Source organism: Scylla paramamosain, chromosome 37 (genome assembly GCF_035594125.1).
Source record: "Scylla paramamosain isolate STU-SP2022 chromosome 37, ASM3559412v1, whole genome shotgun sequence".
NCBI lineage: Eukaryota > Metazoa > Arthropoda > Malacostraca > Decapoda > Portunidae > Scylla > Scylla paramamosain.
Window position 1 is genome coordinate 722,501 of NC_087187.1, and position 25,744 is coordinate 748,244.

Sequence of the window (25,744 nt, forward strand, 5' to 3'; positions counted from 1 at the left end):
GAAGTAATAGATGGCGGAATCTGCGAAAGTATAGAGGATAGAAGCTGGAGCAAAGGTACCGCAGGATCAGAACAGTGGCTTGTTGACTTTCATAACCAGCATCGTGTATTTTGTTATCACGGACCTTAGCCACAGATAGGAAAACCACCGGATGCCTTCTTCAGTAACATTTACTTGCTACACACTCACGGCTGACACTCTAACACCACAAAATTACCGCCAACACCTCTCTGTCACTGCACGCGAGGCACAGACACATAGACACACCTGCAGTAGTGTCACAGAGGAATGTTTGTCATGTCTGTGCGTGCGCGCGTGTGTATGCAGAGAGACCGGGTGACTATACAGTAAGGCGTGTACTTGGCATCACTGGAAACAGAGACAGGAGGTATTATGGATAACCGCCAGTTACTCGTGCGCCGCTCACTCGTGTACGCTACCACTGCCAGCCAGCCATTTCATCTTTGTGCTTATTTCTGGACGCATGGAAGATCTGAAAGGAGAACCAGAGGAGACAGGAGTGGAGAATGTTGTTCCTCATCCCCCTCCTCCTGCGCCTCCTCTTCCACCGCCTTTACGGTCGTTGGGGAGGAGCTGGCGTCCCCGTGTTAAGACAGAGGAGGTTGTGTGGCAGCCTGCCCCCCAGAATAACGTGCTTTCTCACCACAAAGCTTCTTATGGAGCAGCACGTGAGTGGTTTTGAGAAAGTGGGGAGGAGAGAGAGAGAGAGAGAGAGAGAGAGAGAGCCCGTCTTCTGAAACTCTGCTCTCTCACCACTACTATTTTCAAAGGCTACCTAGATGATTGACCGAGCTCTTAAGAGTGTTTTTCTTCTCTTGTTAACATTGTGGAAGTGTTACTCTGCCACTAGGACCGTTAAAACACTCTTGAAAACCCGTGTAATTTCAACTAGAGCCTTTTGAAAGTAGTGGAGGTGCGGCGCAGAAGTGTTTTTAAATATGGACGAGAGAGAGAGAGAGAGAGAGAGAGAGAGAGAGAGAGAGAGAGAGAGAGAGAGAGAGGGAGGGGTCTCGTCCCATCGTCTCTGGCCACTGTGGATGACTGACGGACCAGTGATGAGGCAGGCAGACCATGAGGGGGCGCATACCGCGTCTAGCAGCGGTGGTGGTGGTGGTGGTGGCGGTGGTAGGGGGGTGTGTGGGGGGGACGTGAATATTATGAGGTTAGGAAACTGGGCGGGCACTGCCGAGCCTTTCCCTTTGCGTCACTGCTTCACAGAACACGACGTAGACTGGCGGGGAGACTAGAGAGAGAGAGAGAGAGAGAGAGAGAGAGAGAGAGAGAGAGAGAAGGAATGAAAGAACATACCTACCGTAACTTCCTTCCTATTATCTTATGAAAATCGAATTATCCTACCACCCTAAGAAAAAAAAAAAAAAAGGAAAACAGCCACAATACAGCACCAGGCAGGGTTAGGAAAGAGTGGGAGGACGCTGCCTCTCCTATCGGTGAACTGACTGAAAACCAAAATGTCACACTGCCGGACCGTTAACTGAGAAGCGTGTTGGGGCATTCTCGTTCGTTCAGTCACAGGAAAACACCTAAACACTTAAGTACGGTACAGTTATAGTAGAGAAAACGAGGGCGAGGGAACTCCCAAGTTAGTACATAGACATACTAACATACATACATACACAATACTACGTAACACATCCGTTTAGGCGAAGATTTTTTCATGATATTCTTTCTTTTTCTAGTGGCGGTGGTGGTGGTAGTGGTGGTGGTGGTTGTTGTTAGTTATGAAAGTTCTCCATGATTCCTCGCATTAACCATATTATTGTAGAACTGATGGCTTTTGTGCAGCTTCCTTTATTTTCCTTATATTCACGTGTCGACCTGATGGCTTCTTGCAGCTTCCATTATTATTCTCAAGTTCCTTTAAGTTATCTGCACTGTAAAGGGGAAAAATCTACACCTCCAGGAAAATTATGACAGGAAGAAGGAAATACAAAGGTGGTGGTGGTGGTGGTCGTGGTTGTGGTGGTGGTGGTGAAGACAGGTGGATTAAATGACGCAATATTAGGAAGAGAAATAAGGTGTGCATGGTATTGGTGGAAATGGAGGAGGAGGAGAAGGAGGAGGTGATGGTGGAGGTAGTGACGGATGAGAAGATGGTGATGGTGCGGATGGTGATGACGATAACGGAGGAGGAGGAGGAGGAGGAGGTGACGGTGACGGAGGCAGTGTAGGAGGCGACATAATAGATGGCCAGTTAACACAGCGCAAACACAGGAAGGCTCTGAAGACAACTCTCAGGCAAGTCATCGTGTTTGTTGTCCTATTTACGTCACTAGCACGTCACACCGTCGTCAAGAAAGCTGCTCTCTCTCTCTCTCTCTCTCTCTCTCTCTCTCTCTCTCTCTCTCTCTCTCTCTCTCTCTCTCTCTCTCGTGTTTCCTCTTCTGTCTCTTTGTCTTCCTCCTGCCTCCTCCTTCTCCTGCTCCTCCTCCTGTTCATCTCACCTCTAGTCTTTCTTCTCAAGAGTTTTTTTCTCCTGTTAATAATGTAGAAATCTTGTTAATATGTCACTAGAACCGTAAAAAAAAAAACATCCTTTAAAGACACGTGTAACTTTAATTAGTATCTTTTGAAAGTGGTGGAGGTGTGGCGCAGGAATACGGTTCTAAGGTGTACTAAAGTGAGAAAGTAAAGGAGGAGGAACGCGGAAGGAAATGACAGAAAATTTATCAGCATAGCAATTACATGTACGAGTATGTGTGTGAAGGACTGGGAAGAGCAGGGGCAGGCAATCCTTCATCGTGTCTGTTGGTTATCAATGTGTGGCAGACAGGGTGAGGCGTGGCGGGGAGTGAGGAGTGGCAGAATGTTACACGCCTCGTTAATTGTAATGAGAAATTGTGCTGCTGGAGAGACAGGAAAAGGGAAAGAAAAGGGAAGAGGGAGGTGATGTATAGAAGAAGGAAGGAAGGAGGAAGGCACTTGTTAGAAAAGAAGGATGAAGGGAACAAGGCACTGTGTTTAAGCAGGCAGGGAGGGAGGAAGGAAGGGAGGTACTGTGCTTAGAAAAGGAAAGAGGGAGAGAAGATTGTGTTCAGGAAAAAGAGAAGAAGGTATTGTGCCGAGGAAAATGAGGGAGAGAGGAAGGGAATCATTGTGTCCATTGAGGAAGGAAGGTATTGTCTAGGAGAGGAAGGAAGGGAAGAAGGGAGGAGAACAATATCTAGAAAGGGAAGGATGGAGGTGTTGTATCTAGGAAAGGGAGGGAGGGAGGGAAGGAGGGAGGCACTCTTTCTACGAAGGGAGAGAGGGAGGGAAGGAGAGAGGCACTCTTTCTACGAAGGGAGAGAGGGAGGCACTGTGTCTGGGAAGGGGATTAGGAAGGGAGGGAGGAAGGGAAGAGGAAGTTCTGTGCCCATAGAAGGAACAAACAAGGGCAAGGAGTGAAGGGACTCAAGTATTAGAAAAAAAAATGCCAGTGTTGATAGGCTTGGAGGAGGAGCCACATATTCTCTCTCTCTCTCTCTCTCTCTCTCTCTCTCTCTCTCTCTCTCTCTCTCTCTCTCTCTCTCTCTCTCTCTCTCTCTTCTCGCGCCACGGCTGAGGTGGGGCGAAAGCAGTGTGGGAATGTACGATTCGTGGAAAGAGTGGCACCCCCGCGACGCCCCAGCACCCCAACCTCCTTCCGCTACCCCGCCCCGCCCCGCCCCAGCGTGAGAAAGAATCGAGGCCGTACAGCTGAGGTTGGACGGTAATGGGGGAGGGGGGTGTTGGGTGTATTTACACTTTCATTGCAGCAGAGGGACGTCCAGATCGCAGCGTCACCCAGCTTGTTGCATAATGGCGTGAGGAGACATAAGTGAGTCGCGTTACAATGCCACGCCTTACCCACTTTTTTAAATCTTGTTCACTCGTTCGTCTGTTTACCTCTTCGTCCATGAGGAAACCTGTTCGTCCCATGCATGGCCTAACTCAGTGAATTAGTATGTGCGCGCGGCATGTGTTGCCGCGCGAGTTGATTCAGGCCCTGCTAGGTCCACATCAGACGTGCTGGCGGCTGTTCAGTTGCCGCCAATCGCCGGGTACCCTTGACGTCGCAGTTCTTCCTGGAGGGCTAGGGTATGTGAGGCGTCGCTGGTGTGCTGCAGTTTCCTCGTTGTGTTCTGCCACAAGACATTGCTGCTAATGTCCTCTTAAGAGGCTGAGACACGCGGAAAGTGTCGACATTAAACCCTCTATGGTATCAAGTGCATGGCGGTGAGAGTTGCCAGCTACACGAGGGGTCATACCTCGCAGGCCACTCAGTGGAAGCCAGTCCCAAAGCAACAACCATTCAGGTGTGTTGTGTTGCGTGGCACATCCTCCTCAAAGTGTGTACATGTGACTGTTTCACTCTAGACAGTGTGCGCGTCTCGTCGAAACTCACTCTAGCAAAACACAAACCTGCTTATTTCATGTGTCTGTGCTGCTGCTGCTGCTGCTGGACAATTCTGCGCTTGCTAACGGGATCCGAAGGAGCAACGCATCTCCCCTCTCCCTATCACTGCTGCAGTTCTTGTGTCCACGAGACACTTTGCACACCACGCCTGATATGATATCTGCTGGTGACGTGTTGGTGACAGAAGAGCTGCGACTTAGTTACTAGTACGCCTTCAGGAGCGACGCGAAATCATCTCAGTAAGATCGCCTTGGTGGCCGAGAAAGGGAAAGGGAGAGGCAGCGACGCAGAGCAGGAATTATCCGAGGAATGGCAGTAGCTGAGGGCGTCACCAGCACCATGAAGGACCACCACCACAGCAAACCCGCACACCTCCACCTCAAGTCCATGGCCCGCCCCCGCACCACCAGCTCCATGTGGGGACTGAAGTAAGTAATGAGCTATGCCGTGCTGTGGTGTAGCCAAGGCCTCTTAGCACCGTACTCCGGGGAATGCAGTGCGGGTTCATTACTTAAGGAGCAACATGATCCCATCTCGTTATTGCGATGATAATTTCAGTCACTCGAGATTTATCAGCCCTTATCTGCGATGTGAGCGAGATTGCTGTTATTATTATTATTATTATTATTATTATTATTATTATTATTATTATTATTATTATTATTACTACTACTACTACTACTACTACTACTACTACTACTACTACTACTACTACTAGTAGTAGTAGTAGTAGTAGTAGTAGTGTGTGTAGCATACAATTTGCAAAAGGCACGGTACACAGTCGGAAAAGAAAATGTAGATGCGAATGTCAAATAGCTACAGACGGGAGACAACACCACAGACAGCGCGACGGGAACCAGAACACAAACACGCATTATAACAGTTTTTCCAGAGATTGTAATTCTGGTGACAGATTAACAAATTTTTTTTATACTACTCAGAGAAGAAATCCTTGAGAACCCGGCTAATCATCTCTGGCCTTTGAAAATACTCGTGGTGAGAGATAGCAAAACCTCTTAGATTACGGGTCAGGAATGCATCTTGCTACAACACCGTCACAACCACCACAGAAGTAATCCCGGCATAGATTCCTGTAGATTGAGTCAAGCCTTCAGTAGGTTACCTGACTTAATACCTGAGTGACGCTGCTTCCATTGCGTCATCTTACCATTGGCCATCGTCCCCCTGCGTTCCTCGGGTATTAGGTGTCTTACGTGCTGTGTTACCTAGCTGTGCAGGGCAGGTGTTGGGGGAAGTGGGAGAACAGTTAGACTTCCCAACATGGGGGAAACTTTAGGATTCCAGGGAGTAATCTATTGAGGGAAATTATATTGACTAGCGATTGGCCGACGAAAAAAAAAAATCATAATGTTGTAGGTGGCTTTTCTTCAAGTAGTGTATACAGATACAAATAAAATTTTGTTATGACTGCCTTCAGTAGTGACTGTGTGCGATAATTTTGGTCGGAATTCCATAATTTTGTGGTCGCTCTATGAAGGGGAAATCCGAACAGGTGAACTGGTTGAAGGGGGAAGACAAAAAAAAAAGTTGGGAATCACTGCTCTAAAATGTGTGATCCGGTTAGAATTAAATGGGGGAAAAAATTTAAGAATGTTGGAAATGTCAATGCAAGGAGAGTAATGGTGACAATGTGTGGCGGGGGGGAAGGCAGAAAAAAGTTGCTTGACCGGGAGTTAATGTCAGAGAGAGAGAGAGAGAGAGAGAGAGAGAGAGAGAGAGAGAGAGAGAGAGAGAGAGAGAGAGATGAAATACGACTGAAAATAAAAATAACATAGATTTGTGAAATCAAGCAGATAACAAAGTAACTCAACAATAAACATTCTGATGAAACCGTACACTGTCTCCATGGGAAGTGAGAAAACAACTAGCACGCCCTCCACCATCCTCCCCCCATCACACACACACACACACACACACACACACACACACACACAAAACAAAATGCAGAGTTGCTACGAAGGCCAAATAAACTTTAATAGGAAAAAATTATAGAACAGGCTGTGGTTGAATGCGTTAGTGAATATTGTACAATTGCACAAGCGGTTAGGCAAGGTTATGGAGTGAAGCTGAGCTGAGTAAAGAAGAGTGACGATAGTGATGCACAGTGAGTACCGAGTTAAAATGTGGTTCATTGTAGCTTCATTGTGTCATTTTTCTGTTAATATTTCTGAGAGGGATTCGTCTTATTTATTTATTTATTTATTTATTTTTATAAGAGAATGATATGCGTAGTATTCTCTCTCTCTCTCTCTCTCTCTCTCTCTCTCTCTCTCTCTCTCTCTCTCTCTCTCTCTCTCTCTCTCTCTCTCTCTCTGGAAGTGCATCCGCTTATGTAATATATGAAACAATCTTGAACGAAAAATGTATCAAGATGGTTAATAGTGGGGATTTACGGTGTGTGTGTATGTGTGTGTGTGTGTGTGTGTGTGTGTGTGTGTGTGTGTGTGTGTACTGAGGCTGACGTAAGAGAGAGAGATTTCGCTGGAATATCTCAAGCAACGGGCCATCCCCTTCATTAACGCACACACACACACACACACACACACATACATACATACGTTCAACTTGGCATGCAGGGAATCGCGTATTGCCTGCCTTCTCAAATCCCCCATATTGCTATTTGGAGAAGCTGCTCTGATATGTTGAGTATAACACTGATGCTTGCCAATTGACTGCTTGTCCTCCTCCTTAACTTTGCTTGTTCTTCTCTTCCTCCTCCTCCTCCTCCTCCTCCTCCTTATCATCATCAACATCCTCATCATTATCGTTGTTGTTGTTGTTGTTGTTGTTGTTGTTGTTGTTGTTGTTGCTTCTTCTTCTTCTTCTTCTTCTTCTTCTTCTTATTATTATTATTATTATTATTATTATTATTATTATTATTATTATTATTATTATTATATGCATTATTTCCTCCTCCTCCTGTCCTCCTCCTCCTCCTCCTCCTCCAAGAAACTAATTAGAACAAGTTACCAAACAGCCATACACTTACGCACTACTACTACTACTACTACTACTACTACTACTACTACTACTACTACTACTACTACTACTACTACTGCTGCTGCTGCTGCAACAACAACAGTAACAACATGACTTGCACAAAATCACTCGCGGAAAATGCCTGAGCATTACATGTTACTCAGGAAGAGGATGAGGAAGAGGGAGGAGGAGGAGGGGAAAAAAAGAAGCGGGCTAAGATGTGGATCAAGATGGACAGGCTTCTCCAAACACACACACACACACACACACACACACACACACACAGAGAAAGAGGGAGGGGCATACATTAACGAAATCTTCAGTGTATGTGTAAGGAGTGGTGTCTTTGTGTTCGTGGTAATGATGGAGACGGAAAAGAAGGAAAGAAAGAAAGGGTGGAGACATTTGGGAGATTCCTGGTTCAATATTTGTTCACTGACCTGCCACTCTTCACCCAACGTTAGAGAGAGAGAGAGAGAGAGAGAGAGAGAGAGAGAGAGAGAGAGAGAGAGAGAGAGAGAGAGAGAGAGAGAGAACATAATCACATGGGAATATAAAGTTCATTTCACTCAGTTCGTTAATCTCATCTTACTCTACTAGGAAAATGTTATAAAACTGATCGATAAAATGAAAGTGGACGAGATAAAAAAAAAAAGTCTTGCGTTGTACAACAAACAGAACCTCATGATCAGATAAGTAGAAGGAAGAGGATGAGGAGGAGGAGGAGGAAAAGAGTGCAATAATCGTTGAGAATATTTCTATGAAGCACGTCAAAAGATTATGAAGAGCAGGAGGAGGAAGAGGCTGTCAGAATCAATGAAACGTTTATTCACATGAAGAAGAGGAGTGGGAAGATGAGGAGCAAGAGGAGGAAAACTGGCAACACACTTAGTCTCAGAATTGCATCAAATTACGCTTATATGAAGATGGAGGAGGGGAAGGAGGAGGAGGTGGTGATGGAGGATGAGGAAGAGGAAGAAGAGAGTATCAGATGATTGTGGCGAAGCAACTGACGAGTATTATGCACTTTAAGCACACACACACACACACACACACACACACACACAGAGAGAGAGAGAGAGAGAGAGTAGAGAGAGAGAGAGAGAGAGAGAGAGAGAGAGAGAGAGAGAGAGAGAGAGAGAGAGAGAGAGGCTCCACAACTTGCAAACGACTAATATTACCGAGGCAAGATCAGCACTTACATAATTAAAACCTAGCCTAGCCTATCCTACCTGTCCTGCCTGTTGTGTATTTCTTCTCCTGAAAACATCACTAGACTAACTGGCCTAACCTTCTACGTGTTATGACTTTCGTTCAGACTCATTCAATACTGATAAAAGTTTTATTTGGCTTTCGATAGACACAACACGAGGGACAAGCAAAGGATGGGTGATTCAAACATATAGTGATTGTAGTTCTGTGTATTTTGGCCTTAGTGTTTTGCAAGAGAAAAAGTTTTGTGTTAGTATTTTCTGAGAAAGAAGGGAAATTGTGTGGTAATATAGGATATTATAATATGATGTAATATATATTTTTTTCCTTATTAATATTCATGTTATTTATTCATGTATACCATTAGTAATGTTATTTTCAGGTTTCTCTCTCTCTCTCTCTCTCTCTCTCTCTCTCTCTCTCTCTCTCTCTCTCTCTCTCTCCTAAGTGCTCCATAGCTCTACTCGTACACCAGTGTCAACACCAGCTGCTAGTCGCGTGATTGGCATGTTTATTGGTACCGTCAGTCTTGGAGTGGTGGTCGTGGTGACAAACTAAACAATTATTAGCCACCACCGCCACCTGCATTTTTGGCAAGCGTCTTAAGAATTCTGAAACTGCGCCGCATCTCCACTATTTTTAAAGGGCTATAGTTGATGTGACATGGGTTTTCAAGGGCGATTTTATAGTTCTAGTGACAGATTAGCAAGATTTCTACATTATAAACAGGAGAAACGCTCTTGAGAACCCGGCTAATCATCTTTGTGGTCTTTGAAAATAGTGGTGAGAAAGCAAAACGTTTTAAGTGTATTTTATGGTCCTGGTAACAGATTTTGCGAGATTTCCTCATAAAGAACAGGAGAAATACTCTTGAGAACCAGGCTAATCATCTTTGTGGCCTTTGAAAATAATCGTGGTGAGAGAACAAAGCGTTTCAGAATGCGGGCCTTTTTATCAGAAAGCGGTGGTGGTGGTGACGAAAAGAATACCACCACCACCACCACCACTACTTACTGATGTGGTGGTGGTGGTGGGATGAGTCACCAGTGTAGTCATAGCCAGGAGTCAAAGCATTGTGCCCATCTGGTCTAATTTAGCGTGGGAGGAGGAGTAGGAGGAGGGAGGGGGAGAGAGAGATAGAGAACGTTCCTGAAGACCTGACTAACCCCAGGAAGCCCTGGGGTAGTGGGTGGCCAGGCCCGAGGTAGCCAAGCTCTGACTAAGCCCTGAAGGATTTGTTAAGAGACTATTTAAATTTGGGGACATTTTTATAAGATCTAATTATACTCTTGACAAATCTGATTCTCTCTCTCTCTCTCTCTCTCTCTCTCTCTCTCTCTCTCTCTCTCTCTCTCTCTCTCTCATAATGCAACCGGTGACTATCCCGCACCTACTCCAATCCTGAGACCACAGCAAAATTAAACTTACCACCAGTTTTTCAAACGATGAGGAGAAAAGTTTCATACAAGCACGTTTTAAAATTACCTTAGTTTAAATCCTTACTTAGTTCATGTCTACCGTTTTTTTTTTTCTCCCACCCTGTGTACGTTAATTGTTTACTTTTGAGACGTGTGTAGGAGACTAGGAGTACATAACTGTTTCTGATGAGTAATCTCCCACCAGCTTCCCATAAAAGGTAGAGGAGTGATAGAACATAGGTAGCGCGCACACACCCACACACACACACACACACACACACACACACAATCATCATCATCATCGTCATGTCCAAGTTACTAATGTTTTTTTTTTTCTCTCTTTTTGCAGATTTGATCCCTTCCAGGTTTTTGAAGTAAGTATGACACGTGTTCATGACTATACGTAGTAGTAGTAGTAGCGGTTGTTGTTGTAGCATCATTAGTAAGACCAAGCAAAATAGAGCTCAGTTTTAGCATGCAGGGACTATTAAGAGGGGAGGGCTGAGGGGACTGAGAGAGTGAGGGACTGAAAGGTTGAAGGGTCGAGGGACTAAGGGGCTGAGGGATTAAAAGCATGGGAGGTTGAGAGAGAGTGAGGGGCTGATAGGAGACACAAGCACTCCAGATATAGAGTGAAAGTGAGTCAGACAGACCACCTTTGTAAATCAGGTTTTTCCTATTGTTTTTTTTTTTTTTTTTTCTTCTTCCTATGAGTTTCCTTAGACAGGAGGTCGTATTGCACCACGCCACAATGAAAACAAACTAGACCACCAAAAGACCAGGACAACAGAGAGAGAGAGAGAGAGAGAGAGAGAGAGAGAGAGAGAGAGAGAGAGAGACCTGCATTCAATTTTGCCAATCAGGTTACAGGAAGTCATGTCAGTTGTCATTACACTTCCTAACTATTAACATCCCTTCACACACACACACACACACACACACACACACACACACACACACACACACACACACAAGAGTAAGGGAGAAAAAGATATACATACCAAGAGAGAGAGAGAGAGAGAGAGAGAGAGAGAGAGAGAAGGAATAGGAAAGACAGATAGACATACCAAGAGAGAGAGAGAGAGAGAATCAATTCTTGAGTAACATTAAGCTATTGACTATTGTTACTGCTTCTCTCTCTCTCTCTCTCTCTCTCTCTCTCTCTCTCTCTCTCTCTCTCTCTCTCTCTCTCTCTCTCTCTCTCTCTCTCTCTCTCTCTCTCTCTCTCAAAGCTCCCACACCCATCTAGCCTTGCAGTAATGTAACAGACTGGAGTAGAGTTTTCCTCCTGATTGCAATGCTTCCGCCCCCCACTGCTTTCCTGTTTCCTGGGAGTGATGAGTTCTAATGTTGTGGAAAGAGGAGATGAAGAAACTTTTATTTTGTTAGTGTCATGTAAAGAAAGGAGAGAGAATGAAAGTGAGAGAAACTAGCTATGCATTAGTTTTTATTCATTCAGGATGTACAGATGGACACACACACACACACACACACACACACACACACACACACACACACACACACACACACACACACACACACACACACACACACACACACACACACACACACACCCTGGAATAACTTAAGTAAAGATGTGGTTATGGTGGTTAGTGTACATGTATTTAAAGAGAAATTGGACAAGTATAGATAAATATAACTAGGTAAATACAGCTAGGTAAATACAGCTAATGGTGGTCTTGTTCTCCCCCTTAGGTGCAACATGAGGCCTGTGACGACCTGCAGATCACAATCAAGAAAGGAGAAAGAATCACCAAAGGCAGCACACTCCAGGACCTCAGTGAGTTTTTTTAAGTTTTTGTCACCCTCAACCAGCATCCCTTTTGCATGAAAAAAGTTTTGATGACACATAATTTTCCCCTTCATAGCACTGTAAGAATTGTTTGCATGGAGTCGAAGGAGAGAAAAGAGAGAAGACTGAAGATTACAGCAACTTTACGAGAGCTTAGCATAAAAGTATTGCCTTAAAAATTTTTAGATATTGAAGGAGAATGAATGGGTTAAGACATATGTATAACTTTCCAGACACTACTGTTGTGGTAAGGTCTTGTAAGAAAGAATGAACCTTCTTTTTAAATAATTTTCTCTCCTGTATCTCCATGTAAGTAATTTTTCCAATAGTAGGAAGGTTATTGAGGAACCACCACGATAAAATGGCTAAATAGAACTGTTATATCCTCCACAGTGGACACACCTGATCCATACGTCGTGCTGAGGATTCCAGGTAGCTCAAACTCCTGCAAGCGCACCAGTCACGTGGACAACTGCACTAATCCAATATGGGATGAGTCCTTCCACTTCTTCCTTGACCCGTCCAAAGAATACACACTCCGTAAGTTTGTTATTCTAGTTCTCTTTCTTAGCTTTGTCGCTGCCATCTTACACACAGGTCCTTAATGCCAAACCACACTAGGATGTTTCTTTTTGTGCTACAGTTCCACCTTAACATTTTACTGCCAATGTTTTAAAGGGATGCAGTTTCTTATTAATTTTCATGCATCTCCACTGGTGTGACTGGCTACAAGTTCTTTATAGTGCTAGCTTCTCACATGCAGGCCTGAGAGTTGTGTCAAGGGAACAGGTGAAATAACAAGCCTTTCAGTGCAGACATCTGATAGCCAAGTTAGAGAGTTAAATGTCAAGTGACAATAACACACCAGCTCTAAGTGTGTCCATCATTCACCACTGCAAACATACTGGTACTGGTTTCTTCTTGTGCAAATTGATCATGTGTGAAGGGGACATGTGAATTGACGCATTTTTTCCCACCAGATGTGATCCTGATGGACGCTAACTACACCATGGACGAGACACTTGGGGAGCAAACCTTCAGCCTCAACTTGCTGAACCTTGACACTCCACAAGACGTCATCTTCGACTTCCCCAATGGAAAGGTTCACACTGTCCTCACCCTGCAGAAGAAGTAAGGGTGCTATAATGCTATTGTTTTCTGCATATAGAGGACAAGCTAACATATTGTTTACACTAAGGATAGGATACAGTGGAATACTAACTGGCATATCTTCCTTCAGCAAAAACCCAGACCTGAGGTTCTCCCTTGCACTGTGTCACGAGGAGAAAAGCTTCCTTCAGATCCGTCGCCGTAGAGTTCTGGCAGCCATGAAGAAACTGCTGGGCCCCAAAGCACCAGAGAATGAGAAGCAGGTGAGTGCCAATGTCCAGGGGCCATCAGGTTGAGGTGTAGTAAGGTGGGCCACTAGACTGAAAACACTACAGTTTTCAGCTCAGTATACCTTTTTTTAAATACATGTTGGCTACTTCAAAATGATCATTCTTTGTGACGGATTATTGTATGATTGTGTTTGATGGTAAAATTTCATTATCTCTGGTAAGGCATGGGAAGAAATTCAGTTCCTGTGGTGAAATTGTTGTTACCATGAGTGTCTTTCCTGCAGGTTCCCATCATTGGAGTACTGGGATCTGGTGGGGGCTTCAGGGCCATGACATGCCTGAGTGGTGCTGTCAAGGCTTTGCAGGAGACTGGCATCCTGGACTGTACCACCTACATCTCCGGTCTCTCTGGCTCATCCTGGTAAGCCAACAACACCTGAGACTTCAGCACCATATAACTTTTTTAATCCTTTCAGTGCAATATGAAACAATCAGCACTACCAGAAGTAATGTGTGAAATCTTTGTAAGCATCTGCAAGAAAACGGGGGATGAAAAAGAATAAAATTAGCAATTTCTATCCAGTTTAAAGGTTGTAGGTGGCTGTAGAACAAGTAAATGTCTCAGAGTGATTATTAATTAAGGAAAGATGTACCAAATAGCAGTCAAAGGATTAAATACATATTGGCTACCTTTAATTATTCTTTGTGATGGATTATGTGATTGCATGTGATGGTAAGGAAACAACAACACTACAGTTTTCAGCTCAGTATACCTTTTTTTAAATACATGTTGGCTACTTCAAAATTATCGTTCTTTGTGACGAGTTATTGTATGATTGTGTTTGATGGTAAAATTTCATTGCCCAACCTGCTCACTGGTGAAGGTGAAGCTGTGGCCTTCCTCTGTGTGTGACGTGCTCCGTGCTCACCATTCTCTTGCACTGTCACCATTTTGGGACGAGTGGTAATGCGGCACGTTATTTATTGTGACTCAAATATGCCAGTGTTACTTGAGGAGCCAGGTCATACACCAGTCACACATCAGGCTGCTCATGGAGTAACGTACACAGTAGAGTATTGCTTCACATGTGATGGTTCCTGGGTGCAGTACTTCATCATCACATTTATTGGACATAAAGCCCACTCACACTAATTTCCTTCATTACTGTAGATCTTTCATACATATATTGAAGTCTTTTGCTCTCTGATTCTCTGCATATCTCCACACAGGATAAGAAAAAGGCATATGAAGATATGTAAACTAACTCCAGTGTTGTTTTGTGACAGGTACATCTCAACACTGTTTGCCCACGAGAACTTCCCCAACATCACACACTCCCAGGTGCAGAAGGAGCTAAGGGATTCTGTCACCAAGGACTGGAAGTGGAAGCTGCTAAACTCCCCAGCATATGTGACCAGTATGGTGGCCAAGTACAAGCAGGGCCAGCCAGTCTCCTTCACTGATTTCTTTGGCCATCTACTGGGGGATGTGCTGCTCAAAGAGGTGTGTGTGTTTTTGTATTTTTATAGGATTGAGTCAAGCTTGTAATGTGCTGTCATTTTATTTATATATGTATGAATTTTACAAACAAAATACATTTCAGAATAAGAACAAGAAGCTGACAGAGACCCAGCCAATCCTGCAGAAAGGAATCATACCGATGCCGCTGTACACTTGTCTCCATGCCAAGAAGAAAGTCTCCTGCAGATCATTCTCAGTAAGTGTGGTGTGCTGGCATTGATGGTTTGGTCCTTGAGTTAAGCATTGCGTGTGAGGAGGTCGTGAAGTGGTGAGGTAATTGGATGACACTGGTGCAGCTGATGGGTATCCAAGGCCACACTTATTGTGTTGTCTGGCAGCAGGTGCACACCATTCACACTGTTCCTCTGTTGTTAGTACCGGCCTGATGATTGAATGGCATAGTGCAGCTGGTGGGTGTCTGAGGCTGTGCACTGCTCATCTTGTGTGGCAGCAGGTGCACACCTTTCCTCTGTTGTGAGCACTGGTCTGGTATTTTGATGGTCACAAGCACAGCCTCTTTATAGAATCTACCAAATGTTAAATTTTTTTTTTAATACAGCCAGATTCTTACACAATTTTGTTCTTGTTTCAGGAGTGGGTAGAATTCTCTCCATTTGAAATCGGCATTGCAAAATATGGTACCTTCATGAAAACCCAAGATTTTGGATGCAAGTTTATTGTTGGCAAGAAAATCAAACATTTTGATGAATTTCCTCTACACTTTTTGCAAGGTAAGCCAGTGTGGCCACCCAGTGAGAGAGCTCCCAGCAGTGCAAGTCAGACTAGATCACAGTATAATGTTAGAGGAGGGGTTTTGATTCCTCTTCCTATATTACAAAGCACAGTAATCATAAAAACTGTATTTGCTGGTGTGTGAAACAGTGATCCTTAGTGTCACAGAATAACTCCACTTACAAACATGAATTAGTCACACACACATCTCCTCAGAGCTCTCATGTATGTGTTGTTTGTGTTGCAGGTGTGTGGGGGAGTGCCTTCACCATTCTCATCAAGAGGCTGGTGATGGAGGGAGGAAAGAAGGACATCGTACAGATCATGAGAGATGCACAGAAGGAGGAAAACATGGAAAGTGAGTTTATGGACTGATTTGCTTTCTCTCTTAAACACTTCTTTGATGATGATGATGGTATATTAAACATTTTCACTTTCTTATTTGAACTCAAAAATTAACATGAGCTTTGGAAATCCCCATCAGATGGAAACCTGAAGGACACACACAGTTCAGCTGAGAGTTCTGACTCAGAGGACGAAAAATACATTGAGGGTCATGACGACAAGGAATCAGAGGAGGAGGAGCTGGAGGAGCACAAGAGTACCCGTGCACAGCCTCTTGCGGAGAATGGCATCACGCAGCACACCATCCCTGAGGAGGACAGGCAGATTCAACCCAAGAGGAAGACTTCAGAAATTCCCAAGGGCTGTTCTCTTGACCAGGCTGATGTGGAAGACAAGAAAATTACTTCATCCAGATCATTTGACAGCCTCTCTAGTGAAAAGGAAGGCAAGACAGATCAGACAGATCCCAAAGATAAAGGGGACATCAGACCAAGGATAAAGAAAGCCTCAGCATTTAGTTTCGACCTTCAGAGCAGGAAAACCTCAAAGGACAGCAGGAAGTTCAGCACAGAGAGTGACCCAGGCGTGACGACAGAATACCAGAGAGCACAGCACCCACGACTGCAACGGCAGGGCGCCATCAAGGGCTCCCGGATAAACAAGGAGGAAGCTGCCCAGCCAACCTCCCCAAGCCAGGACAAGTGGGCCACGAGGAGGTAAGGAGCTGAGGATGTCTTCATAAACTAACCTAACCTAACATTTAGCCACAATGTAAAATCACAGCTCTGTCTCCAGGAAAACGAACCAAACCTAGCCTAATCTAACATTTGATCTTAGGAAAACTAACCTAACCTAACCTAATGTAACTTAACATCACCACTTTGTCTCCAGAAAAACTCTGCGGCGGTCTCGAGTGGAGAAGAAGGCAGGACTCTGGGACGGCCTCAAGCAGAGCATCATGACAGGCACCAACATCCTCAACTCGCGTGCTGGCCGGGCTGGGGAGGTGCTCAACCCTTTCCGCGGCCTGTCCCTGAGGCACTCCTTCCCCATCTCCCCCTTTGCCACAGATGTCATGGGGAAGGACGAGGACCAGGAGGATGCTGTAGACTCAGACAGTAAGAACATTTTCAGGAGTTTTATCCCTTGTGTAGTGAAGGAAAATATTGATAAATTGATGTTTTCTCTAGAATTGAAAGACTGAAAGTAGTTTTGAAAGTTCCCCAAATAAAGAACAAGTGTCTAAATTTGTCTATACATATTTATTATATACACATGAGGGAGTTTTTAATAGTTCACCTAAACCATCCAGATCTGCTGTGAATGAGAAAAGGAAACAAGTTGTATACAATAGTGCATACAGTACATGGCATGTCTTTCTCCTTCGCAGCGGGCTTTGGGGCCAGCTGTCGCTACAAGCCCCTGGACAACAAGGCAAAGAAACTGTTCATTGTGGACTCTGGCTTGGCTTTCAACTCACCCTACCCACTCCTCTTGCGACCCCAGCGAGCCGTGGACATCTACCTCTCTTTTGACTTCTCCCAGCGGCCCACAGACAGCTCTCAGCCCTTCAAGGAACTTCTCCTGGCAGAAAAATGGGCCACACAGAATAAAGTTCCTTTCCCACCTATACAGAAGCAGGTATACTTGTTTGAATGATGTATACATGCCTTGTGGTCCATTTCATGCATTGTTATCAAGTGTAAATATTTTCTCCTTCAGTCAACTTCCAGCCTTCTTTATATTTCATTAGTTCTTTTGCCAGAAGAATAATTTCTCTGGTTATTTGCCTGGGAATTACAGTAGGCATATCATTACTAATTATTGACTGCTTAGAAGAATGATCCTTAGACTGAGTCCTGCATGGTATATTTCAGGTGGCACAGTATGAGGGGCAGGAGGTGAGGGAGTGTTATGTCTTCAAGCACCCAACAGACCCATTCTGCCCCGTCATCCTTCACTTCCCTCTGGTCAACAACAAGTTCAGGGAATTCAGTGCGCCAGGTGAGTGCTCACAGCCAAAGTCACAGGAGACAAGTGTGTCAGATTGAGTGTGGAGTGTGTCACTTGAGAATGTCACACTGTAGAGGGTCTTTGCTTCATTGCTTCATTATGTATTGTGATCCTTTGATTCATGTTTTCATTTCCATATTTGAAATAGGAATATGGTAGAAATGATTTTATTTGTACTGTTAGATCATCATAATATCCTAGGCATCATTTATCTATTTGTGTCATGGCTGCTGAACCTTCCTCAAAAGAGTAACCGATCATTGCCCTCGTATGTCGTCTCTTCCATGTATATGTGCCTACTTACTGCAGTTATCACATCCTTTTATCTCGTGTGCTTGCATCCATTAATACAAGAGTACACATTGTGCATTCCTGACTTACCATTTCTCTGCAGGTGTTCCCAGAGAAACTGAGGAAGAGAAGCAGTTTGGTGACTTCCCCATCTTTGATGATCCCTCCAATGCATTCTCCTCAATGAATTTTGCATACGAGGCCATCCAGTTTGACCGCCTGACCAAGCTGGTAGAATTTAACACATTGCTTTGTGTGGACACCATCAAGAAGGAGCTGGAGGAAGTTGTAGAGAAGAAGAAGCAGTACATTCCTAAGCTGACCTTCAAGGACGTGGTCAACACCATGAAGCGAATGTCCAGCTTCAGCCCTGGGGAGAGGGGCGACAATGACCTCAGGCTGAAGGTGTCACTGGAGAATGAGGAGGAACTGAAGAGGAGGACACGGTACTCATCTGTGCCTGATCAGGATGAAAGTGACAACAGTGATAATGACTACTCTGATGCACTGGAGGAGATTCCTGATGAAACGACAACATTGTGAGGTCAGGTGTCACACACTCTATCATTGCATAAATTACATTCATTGTAAGTGATTCATACCATCATCATACATTACATTCTTTATTATTTCAATACATCATTAGAAATAGTTGTCATTTATGGCTTAGTCTTACCCCAGTGATGCATGCAGTTCTTACTAGATGACCAGGAAAGGGTTAAGTTATTCTGAACTGCATCATAACATAGTCAAGTGGAAGACAGTACATTAATATGGCCTGTATCCAGTATTAGTAGTATAGCCCTAAGATGTGGTTACCAATAACTTATATTACTGTGGGAGAGAGGGTGCTTATGTGTCAGCATTTTAGTGTGAATATATGAAGCCTGGCAATGTAAGGCTTTGCCTGGGATGTGATGACACATGGGGCTGGAGGCTGACTGACTCCTGGCCATTGGTGGCTGGGAGGTTCTGTCCTGCTGGGTGGGGGCGTGTGTACCAAGGTAATGTGATACAAGAGAGTGACAGCTCTTTTTATACTTTTAAGTGCATTATACTGGATCATGGAAGAGAAAACTATTTCTTTTGTACATTTATAAATTATGGGAGATGTTACTGGTGCTCAGGAGAGATTCAACAATATTAAAGTTGATGACTTGAGTGAGTCTTTCATTGACACTTGCGAGTCACCTGCGTTGTTGGTACAAAACATTGCGGGTGATGTATAGTGTGCTTGTGTGTGTCTTGTCAGCTCTCAATGTACTGATGGTGATGCAGTGTATGTATGTATACGTTAGGGTTGCCATACGTCCGGATTTTCCCGGACATATCCGGAAATCAGATAACGAAATCTGCGTCCGGGGGGATTTTTGAAAAATTCCTCAAATGTCCGGAATTTCACCTTCCATCATTACTGTTAAAAAATCACATGTATTAAATTTCCTTGGGTTGAAATGATGAGAGAGAGAGAGAGAGAGAGAGAGAGAGAGAGAGAGAGAGAGAGAGGTTCACCGAGTGGCAGCTGATTTGGTTTGGTTTCGGTCAATACTCTAACGTGTATGGGTCCTGTATGAAGTCGGTGCTCGCAGCCTTCCCAACGCCGCGTCGCCGCCTCACTTGACGTCGCGCTCGCGCCCCAGTCTTTCACCAGCTCTGATATGGGTCAGTTTGGATTACTGTTTGAGTGTTGATACAATGAAAGTTATTCTGACTGTACAGTACAACTACCGAGAGACCTCTTGCGTTGACTTCTTCAACTTTTTAAAGTCCAACAAGGAACTACTTAAAAAATATAAGATCTACAGAAAAATATGCATCGGCACATCAAGCAACACACGCAGTGGTTGAAGAAGAGTTACAAGACACCAATTGAGCTAAGTGGAAAAACGGAATTCAAGATTATCAGCCATTATTTACGTTTTCCAGTATCATATCAGGACCATAATCAGGTGTTAGTGAAGGTGTCCGGAATTTTGATAGTTCATATATGGCAACCCTAGTATATGTGTTTCCCTTTCATTGCAACTTGCACTGCCTGGTAGCCAGTGGAAGGAAGGTCTCGCTACTGTCTGACACCCACGTGCCGCGATGGAAGTTCGAATATGGATTTTCTACTGACATTGAGCGGTCTGCCTTGAGCACAGGAATGGCGTGTGTGTTTGTGTATATATGAATGTGGAGTCACTTGTAGGTTGCCCCCATTCTTCCACGACCAGATCTAGAAGACGCCTGTAATGGTTAAGCAGTTGGTTTAATCAAGATATCAAGATATTTTTTTCTTAGAGAAAGAGAGAATGTTCCCAAAAGCATAACTACTAGGCTTTTCTCTCTTATTTTAATATTCCTCTATAACTCTGATAATGATGTAGAAGTACTTGGCTTTCTTCCTACTAATATATCATCACTTGAACTGCTATAATTAACTCTACAGACAATGAGAAAACAGAATGGTTGAGAAAAGGAAGATTTTTTTTTTCTCTCGATCTTTAGACGATAGATAAATGAAGGAACAATGGAGAAATAACATATGATGATGCAATTCAATTTAACAAAACAAAATGAGAGTACATTGATTTCTCTTTGGGCCCAAGTGACAACAGGGACAAAAAAGTACTCAATTATTTAATGATCATTCATAAAACACCCAGATATTTAACCAGTGCATGTGGAATTACAAAATACGTAATTTTTTCACAACTTTTTCATTATAGAAACAATCAGGATATGGGTTAGTAGCAAATATTACATTTTCACAGGAAACGGAGAAAGAAAAGTACGCAATTATAAACTACCTGGAAAGACGCCTAGATATTTAAACATTGCATGTATAATTATAAACTAAGTAATTTTCCACAACTTTTTCGCCATAGAAACAATAAGGAAATAAGTTAGTAGCAAATTTAAGCTTTTCCGATGACACGTCAGATCTGATAGACGCCATTAGACCCTGACAGTGACAGCCAGCCTTGTGGGAGGTACACGTGGGTGACGTGAGTATTAAAATCCCCATTATATCTTACTTTACCATACCCACCTTGATGTACCTACTTGTGTATAGTTATGAAGCCTTCATGTACATGTATACTTAGTGAAATGTGCAGGGGAAGGCTTGAATATGGAGATAATACGAGAAATAAGGTTAGGAGAGGATCGCCTTAGTAAGGTTATTAGTGAAGCAAGAAATTGACTACTACTACTACTACTATTAGTAGTACTGTTGCTGCTACTACTACTACTACTACTACTACTACTACTACTACTACTACTACTACTACTACTACTACTACTACTGTCACTTCCTTCACCACCACCACTCGTCACTACAGCCAGAATCACGACAACCACCACTACCACCACCACCACCACGACTTGTACACCATCACTACCTATACCATCACTATCATCACTACAGCCAGAATCAGAGTCAGGTGTCGTGACTCTCTCTGCCTTCTCCATAAACTCTAGACCCTCAAATGCCGACCTTCATAGTCGTAAGTGTTGCATTCTGGTTAAGTCAAAGTACACTGAATATTGAATATTATTATATGTATTGCATTTGTGTGTCTATTGTTGTGACAGCTTGTTAAGGCGTAAACCTTCATGTATTTGGTTATTCTATTGCTCTCTGTTATGAAGGAATGTTACTTCTTTATGATGCTTATGTGCCTTACGTGCATGCGGACGTTTTCTCGTATTTCAATACTCGTGCTGATGTCAAATTAATTGTCACTACAGGTTAACCGCATTAAAGCGAGTAAACGACTGGGTCGTTTGTCATCCTGATCCCTTATAGACGTGACGGCGTCTACAGTTAATGACTACGGTCTGCTGTATGCTGGAGAAGAAAGGCGAAGATCGCAGCGGAGCGGAGCGTCTTCAGGATTACCCAGAGGACGAGTGCGTGTGTACGTTTGTGCGTTCCGCTGCCCGGTGGGCGGTGCTTGAGGCGGCCGAGGAGCCTCGCACACTGTTCTGCCCGTGGGACCGTCTCGCAGAGAAGTGCGTGTGTGCGTATGTGCGTTCCGCTGCCTGGCAGGCGGGGCATGAGGTGGTCTGAGATCTGCCCGCGGGGCCGTCTCGCAGAGAAGTGCGTGTGTGCGTACGTGCGTTCCGCTGCCTGGCAGACGGGGCATGAGGAGCCTGAGAGCCCCGGAAACTGAGTGCGAGTGCATGCGTGCGCATTGGAGCACATCAGAGCGAACGGAAATATTCGTTTGTTAGCGCAGGTGTACAGGTGTGTCGTGTGAAGAACACCTAACAACGAGGTAGTCTGTGTATTCATGACGAAGTGGTGTAGTGGCAAGATGGTTGAAGGAAGCAAGCGCAGAGCAGCAAACGTCTGGGCCTTCACACGTATACAGCGAACAGGGGGAGGGGGGAGGTCGTACCTCATGGTAAATAGTGCCTACTTGTTTGGGTTAGCTGACGCAGCGGACGAAACATAATCTGCCACTGGTGACCTCACCTCGGTGGACACCGGGGTTCAATCTTTTTTAATGAAACCTGTGGGAAAGGAGACCCGTTTCACGCTGACTCGATGTATTGATTCGATTGGCATCGGACTCGGGATTAAAATTGGTCAAAACGTGTTGGCGGGTCCTTGAGCTTCTGTGAGTTTGCAGAGCCTTCTTTGGTTCAGGGTTGAGTATTCCCTTTGCCTGTTACATATGCAGTGCTGTGCTGGGTTTGATGTTTTGCTTTCACAGCTTGTGCCCTCCCAGAGGTCGTAGTGTGGAGTGCCCGTGTCCTCGCGGTGGCGTAAAGTGTGTGTCCACGCTCTGGGCGGGACGCCGAGTGGTGGTTGCCCTCGCGCTGGTGAGGCGCTGTGTGGGGTGCCTGTGTCCTCGCGCTGGCGAGGCACTGGGGTGACTGTGTTCTAGCGCTGGCAGGGCGCTGTGTGGTGTCTGTGTCCTCGTGCTGGCGAGACACTGTGGGGGGTGGCTGTGTCCTCGCTATGGCGAGACGCCATCGTGAAGTTTATGTGCTTGCTGAGACTAGACACCAGTAGGGTGCAGGGAGTTTATGTGCTTGCAGAGACTAGACACCAGTAGGGTGCAGGGAGTTTATGTGCTTGCAGAGACTAGACACCAGTAGGGTGCAAGGAGCTTATGTGCTTGCAAAGACTAGACACCAGCAGGGTGCAGGGAGTTTATGTGCTTGCAGAGACTAGACACCAGCAGGGTGCAGGGAGTTTATGTGCTTGTGAGGACAAAACACCAAACTGGCATCGATCAACGAGAAAGGAAATACCAATCGGACCTCGATCAGCGAAGACAAATTACCAAACGGGCCTCGATCAACGAGGAAGGAAATACCAATCGGACCTCGATCAGGGAGGACTGAAACAACAATACTGTTGCCCAGGGAAATCAAGATCGGAAGGTAGGAGAGAGGACCTTTAGCCACTGATGAGTGGATTGCTGCATCATTCCTTATGAACTGGTGGGAACAAGCGTGGAGCTGAGGATATAAAATACGCTCATGGCCAAAGATAAGGATGGACCTGTCATAACGAGACAGGTCCATCGAACATGTCTCCAGCGGAGCTGGAGAGCTGGAGACATGTTCGAAGCCTTTCTGACCACTTCTTAGTGACCGCTGTGTACTTGAAGACATCACCAGTCAATTGTGCACATAATGGTGCATCGGCAGTGACGAGAGTACGTTACGGAGCTTCCCCCGGAGCTTTTTGGTCATGGCTATGCAATGAATTTCCTACTTGCTCTACTCAATCCTCTCTGTAGACTTGATCAACCTTAAGCTGGTAGTGTCCATTAAAGGGAACTCTTTCTGCACTCGTTTCTATCAGGTACTCTATTTTCATTGACTTCATTCTAGAATTCCCTGAATTTCTCCCGCTCATTTTTACTTCTCGTATTGTAGTTTTAATTAGTAACTCTGTTGAGTCTGTCAGATTCACTTCATTCCAGAACTTCCTTGTCTCATTTATGTCTTGCATTATATTTTTTTTATTTACTCGTATCACATAATTAACATGGTTCAATTTTGCAGAATGGACAGACACGACCATCCAGGATGAGATGAGAAAAATTCAGCTGCTGCTCTTCCTACCTCACTGGTGGGAGATGAAACGAGCCAGTCTTCCTATGGCTGTTCTTCCTACCTTACTGCTGCTGCCTGATGGAGATGCAAGACCACTGGAGCTTACTGCATGTGTGTGATTCACTTATGGTTGTCTGCTGGTCACCCAGCCAGCTGTTACCCTATGGAAAGAGCTCAGAGCTTGTAGTGACCAATCTTTGGGTAGGACTGAGACCATTTACACACCACACACCGGGACAGCGAGGTCACAACCCCTCGGGTTACATCCCATACTTACTTGCTGCTAGGTAAACAGGGGCTACACATTGAGGCTGGCTCTTTTGCCTCACCATGCTCAGGATTCGAACCTGGGCCTTCTTGCAAACATGCTAACCACTACTACACTACACTGTGTATGTGTGTAATGTGACTGTCAGTGCATGCTTGTGTAACAGGTTTCATAGTATTAATGTTGGAAGATAAGACATTTGGGGTAAAAAAAAACCCACTATAATAATAATTTAGAGAGTTGAATAGGATATCCATTGTGAGACCATGCCTCTCTCTCTCTCTCTCTCTCTCTCTCTCTCTCTCTCTCTCTCTCTCTCACACCACAGCCCACAGAACCCACAGTATGTCCCCCCACAGTATGTCAGACTTACCACAGTTGACACCACAGCCCTCATCACAAAATACAGGGCGTAACGTGAGTTTCTGCAAATACTGAAAGAGGTGAAAGAACGTGTAATTCTAAGTAGAAAATGTTCTATACACATGCATTTTAGGACTTTGTTTACCCGTGAGAGGAGTTGAAAATGTGTGGGACTCACAGGTGTGGTATGTGTGTAGCTATGAGGTGATGGACAGACAGTTGCATTATTGCAACCTCCGAGTTACCACTTAGTCAAATTATGAATGGTTTAATCTTCTTTTTTGCAGGCTGTGTAATATTACAGTATCTTATAACAAGAAAATGGTATTAAAAAGCATGTAATTTACCGAAAAGTATTACACAACAACATTATTGCAGTGATTAAAAGTACTCCTTTAAAATGCTATGTGGCATCATCACAACTGTTTTCAAGGTTGCTGTGACTTGCACCCCCCTCCTTCCTCGCTTTAATGATGCCATGTACCATTTTAAAGGAATATTTTTAATCACTGCAATAATGTTGTATAATGCTTATCAGTAAATTACATACTTTTTAATATCATTTGTCTTGTTATAAGATACTGTAATATTCCAGCCTACAAAAAATAAGATTAAACTATTTGTAATTTGACCAAGTGGCAACTCGGAGACTGTGACAATGCAATCGTTTGTCTTCACCTCACAGCTACAAGCATACCACACCTGCGAGTCCCTTACATGTTTACTCTCACGGGTAAACAAAGCCTTAAAAGGCACACGAGTAACATTTTCTACTTAGGTGAAATTCTCTTTCAGTATTTGCAGAAACTTGCATTACACCCTATATGTGTCTGGCTGCAGACCTTTCCTGTTCCACTGCATCAGATGAACTGGAAGGAATGATGCCTGTACTGTGTATCACTAACATTGCCGCAATAAAAGAACAAAAATCCTATATGCTACATGTC

At 44.3% G+C, this 25,744-nt stretch overlaps 1 protein-coding gene and 1 long non-coding RNA gene across 11 annotated transcripts in view; both read left to right on the forward strand.

Moving 5' to 3' along the window:
• LOC135091252 (cytosolic phospholipase A2-like) overlaps positions 1–19,264 on the forward strand; it is a 37,467-nt gene extending 18,203 nt beyond the window's left edge. For 3 of the 6 annotated variants that reach the window (XM_063988715.1, XM_063988716.1, XM_063988717.1), the window contains exons 4-18: positions 10,397–10,421; positions 11,764–11,848; positions 12,254–12,400; positions 12,841–12,991; positions 13,101–13,233; positions 13,485–13,621; positions 14,488–14,704; positions 14,805–14,918; positions 15,315–15,453; positions 15,702–15,812; positions 15,939–16,515; positions 16,691–16,917; positions 17,190–17,440; positions 17,677–17,803; positions 18,207–19,264. In XM_063988715.1, the coding sequence (XP_063844785.1) occupies positions 10,397–10,421; positions 11,764–11,848; positions 12,254–12,400; positions 12,841–12,991; positions 13,101–13,233; positions 13,485–13,621; positions 14,488–14,704; positions 14,805–14,918; positions 15,315–15,453; positions 15,702–15,812; positions 15,939–16,515; positions 16,691–16,917; positions 17,190–17,440; positions 17,677–17,803; positions 18,207–18,646 (2,881 nt within the window). In that variant the 3' untranslated portion in view covers positions 18,647–19,264. Of the gene's footprint in view, positions 1–242; positions 690–3,910; positions 4,846–10,218; positions 10,266–10,396; positions 10,422–11,763; positions 11,849–12,253; positions 12,401–12,840; positions 12,992–13,100; positions 13,234–13,484; positions 13,622–14,487; positions 14,705–14,804; positions 14,919–15,314; positions 15,454–15,701; positions 15,813–15,938; positions 16,516–16,690; positions 16,918–17,189; positions 17,441–17,676; positions 17,804–18,206 lie in introns of those variants that run through there. The other 3 variants (XM_063988719.1, XM_063988714.1, XM_063988718.1) reach the window with 3 other exon arrangements.
• Positions 19,265–19,771: 507 nt separating this feature from the next.
• Positions 19,772–25,731, forward strand: LOC135091257 (uncharacterized). Of its 5 annotated transcripts, none has more exons than XR_010262447.1 (3): positions 19,772–21,594; positions 21,839–22,008; positions 24,116–25,731. It is a non-coding gene; the product is annotated as an uncharacterized LOC135091257 (long non-coding RNA). The 5 variants fall into 5 exon arrangements; XR_010262449.1 differs by having other exon boundaries at positions 21,839–22,000; XR_010262450.1 differs by lacking the exon at positions 21,839–22,008 and having other exon boundaries at positions 19,772–21,093; positions 21,430–21,594.
• The last annotated feature ends 13 nt before the right edge of the window (positions 25,732–25,744 follow it).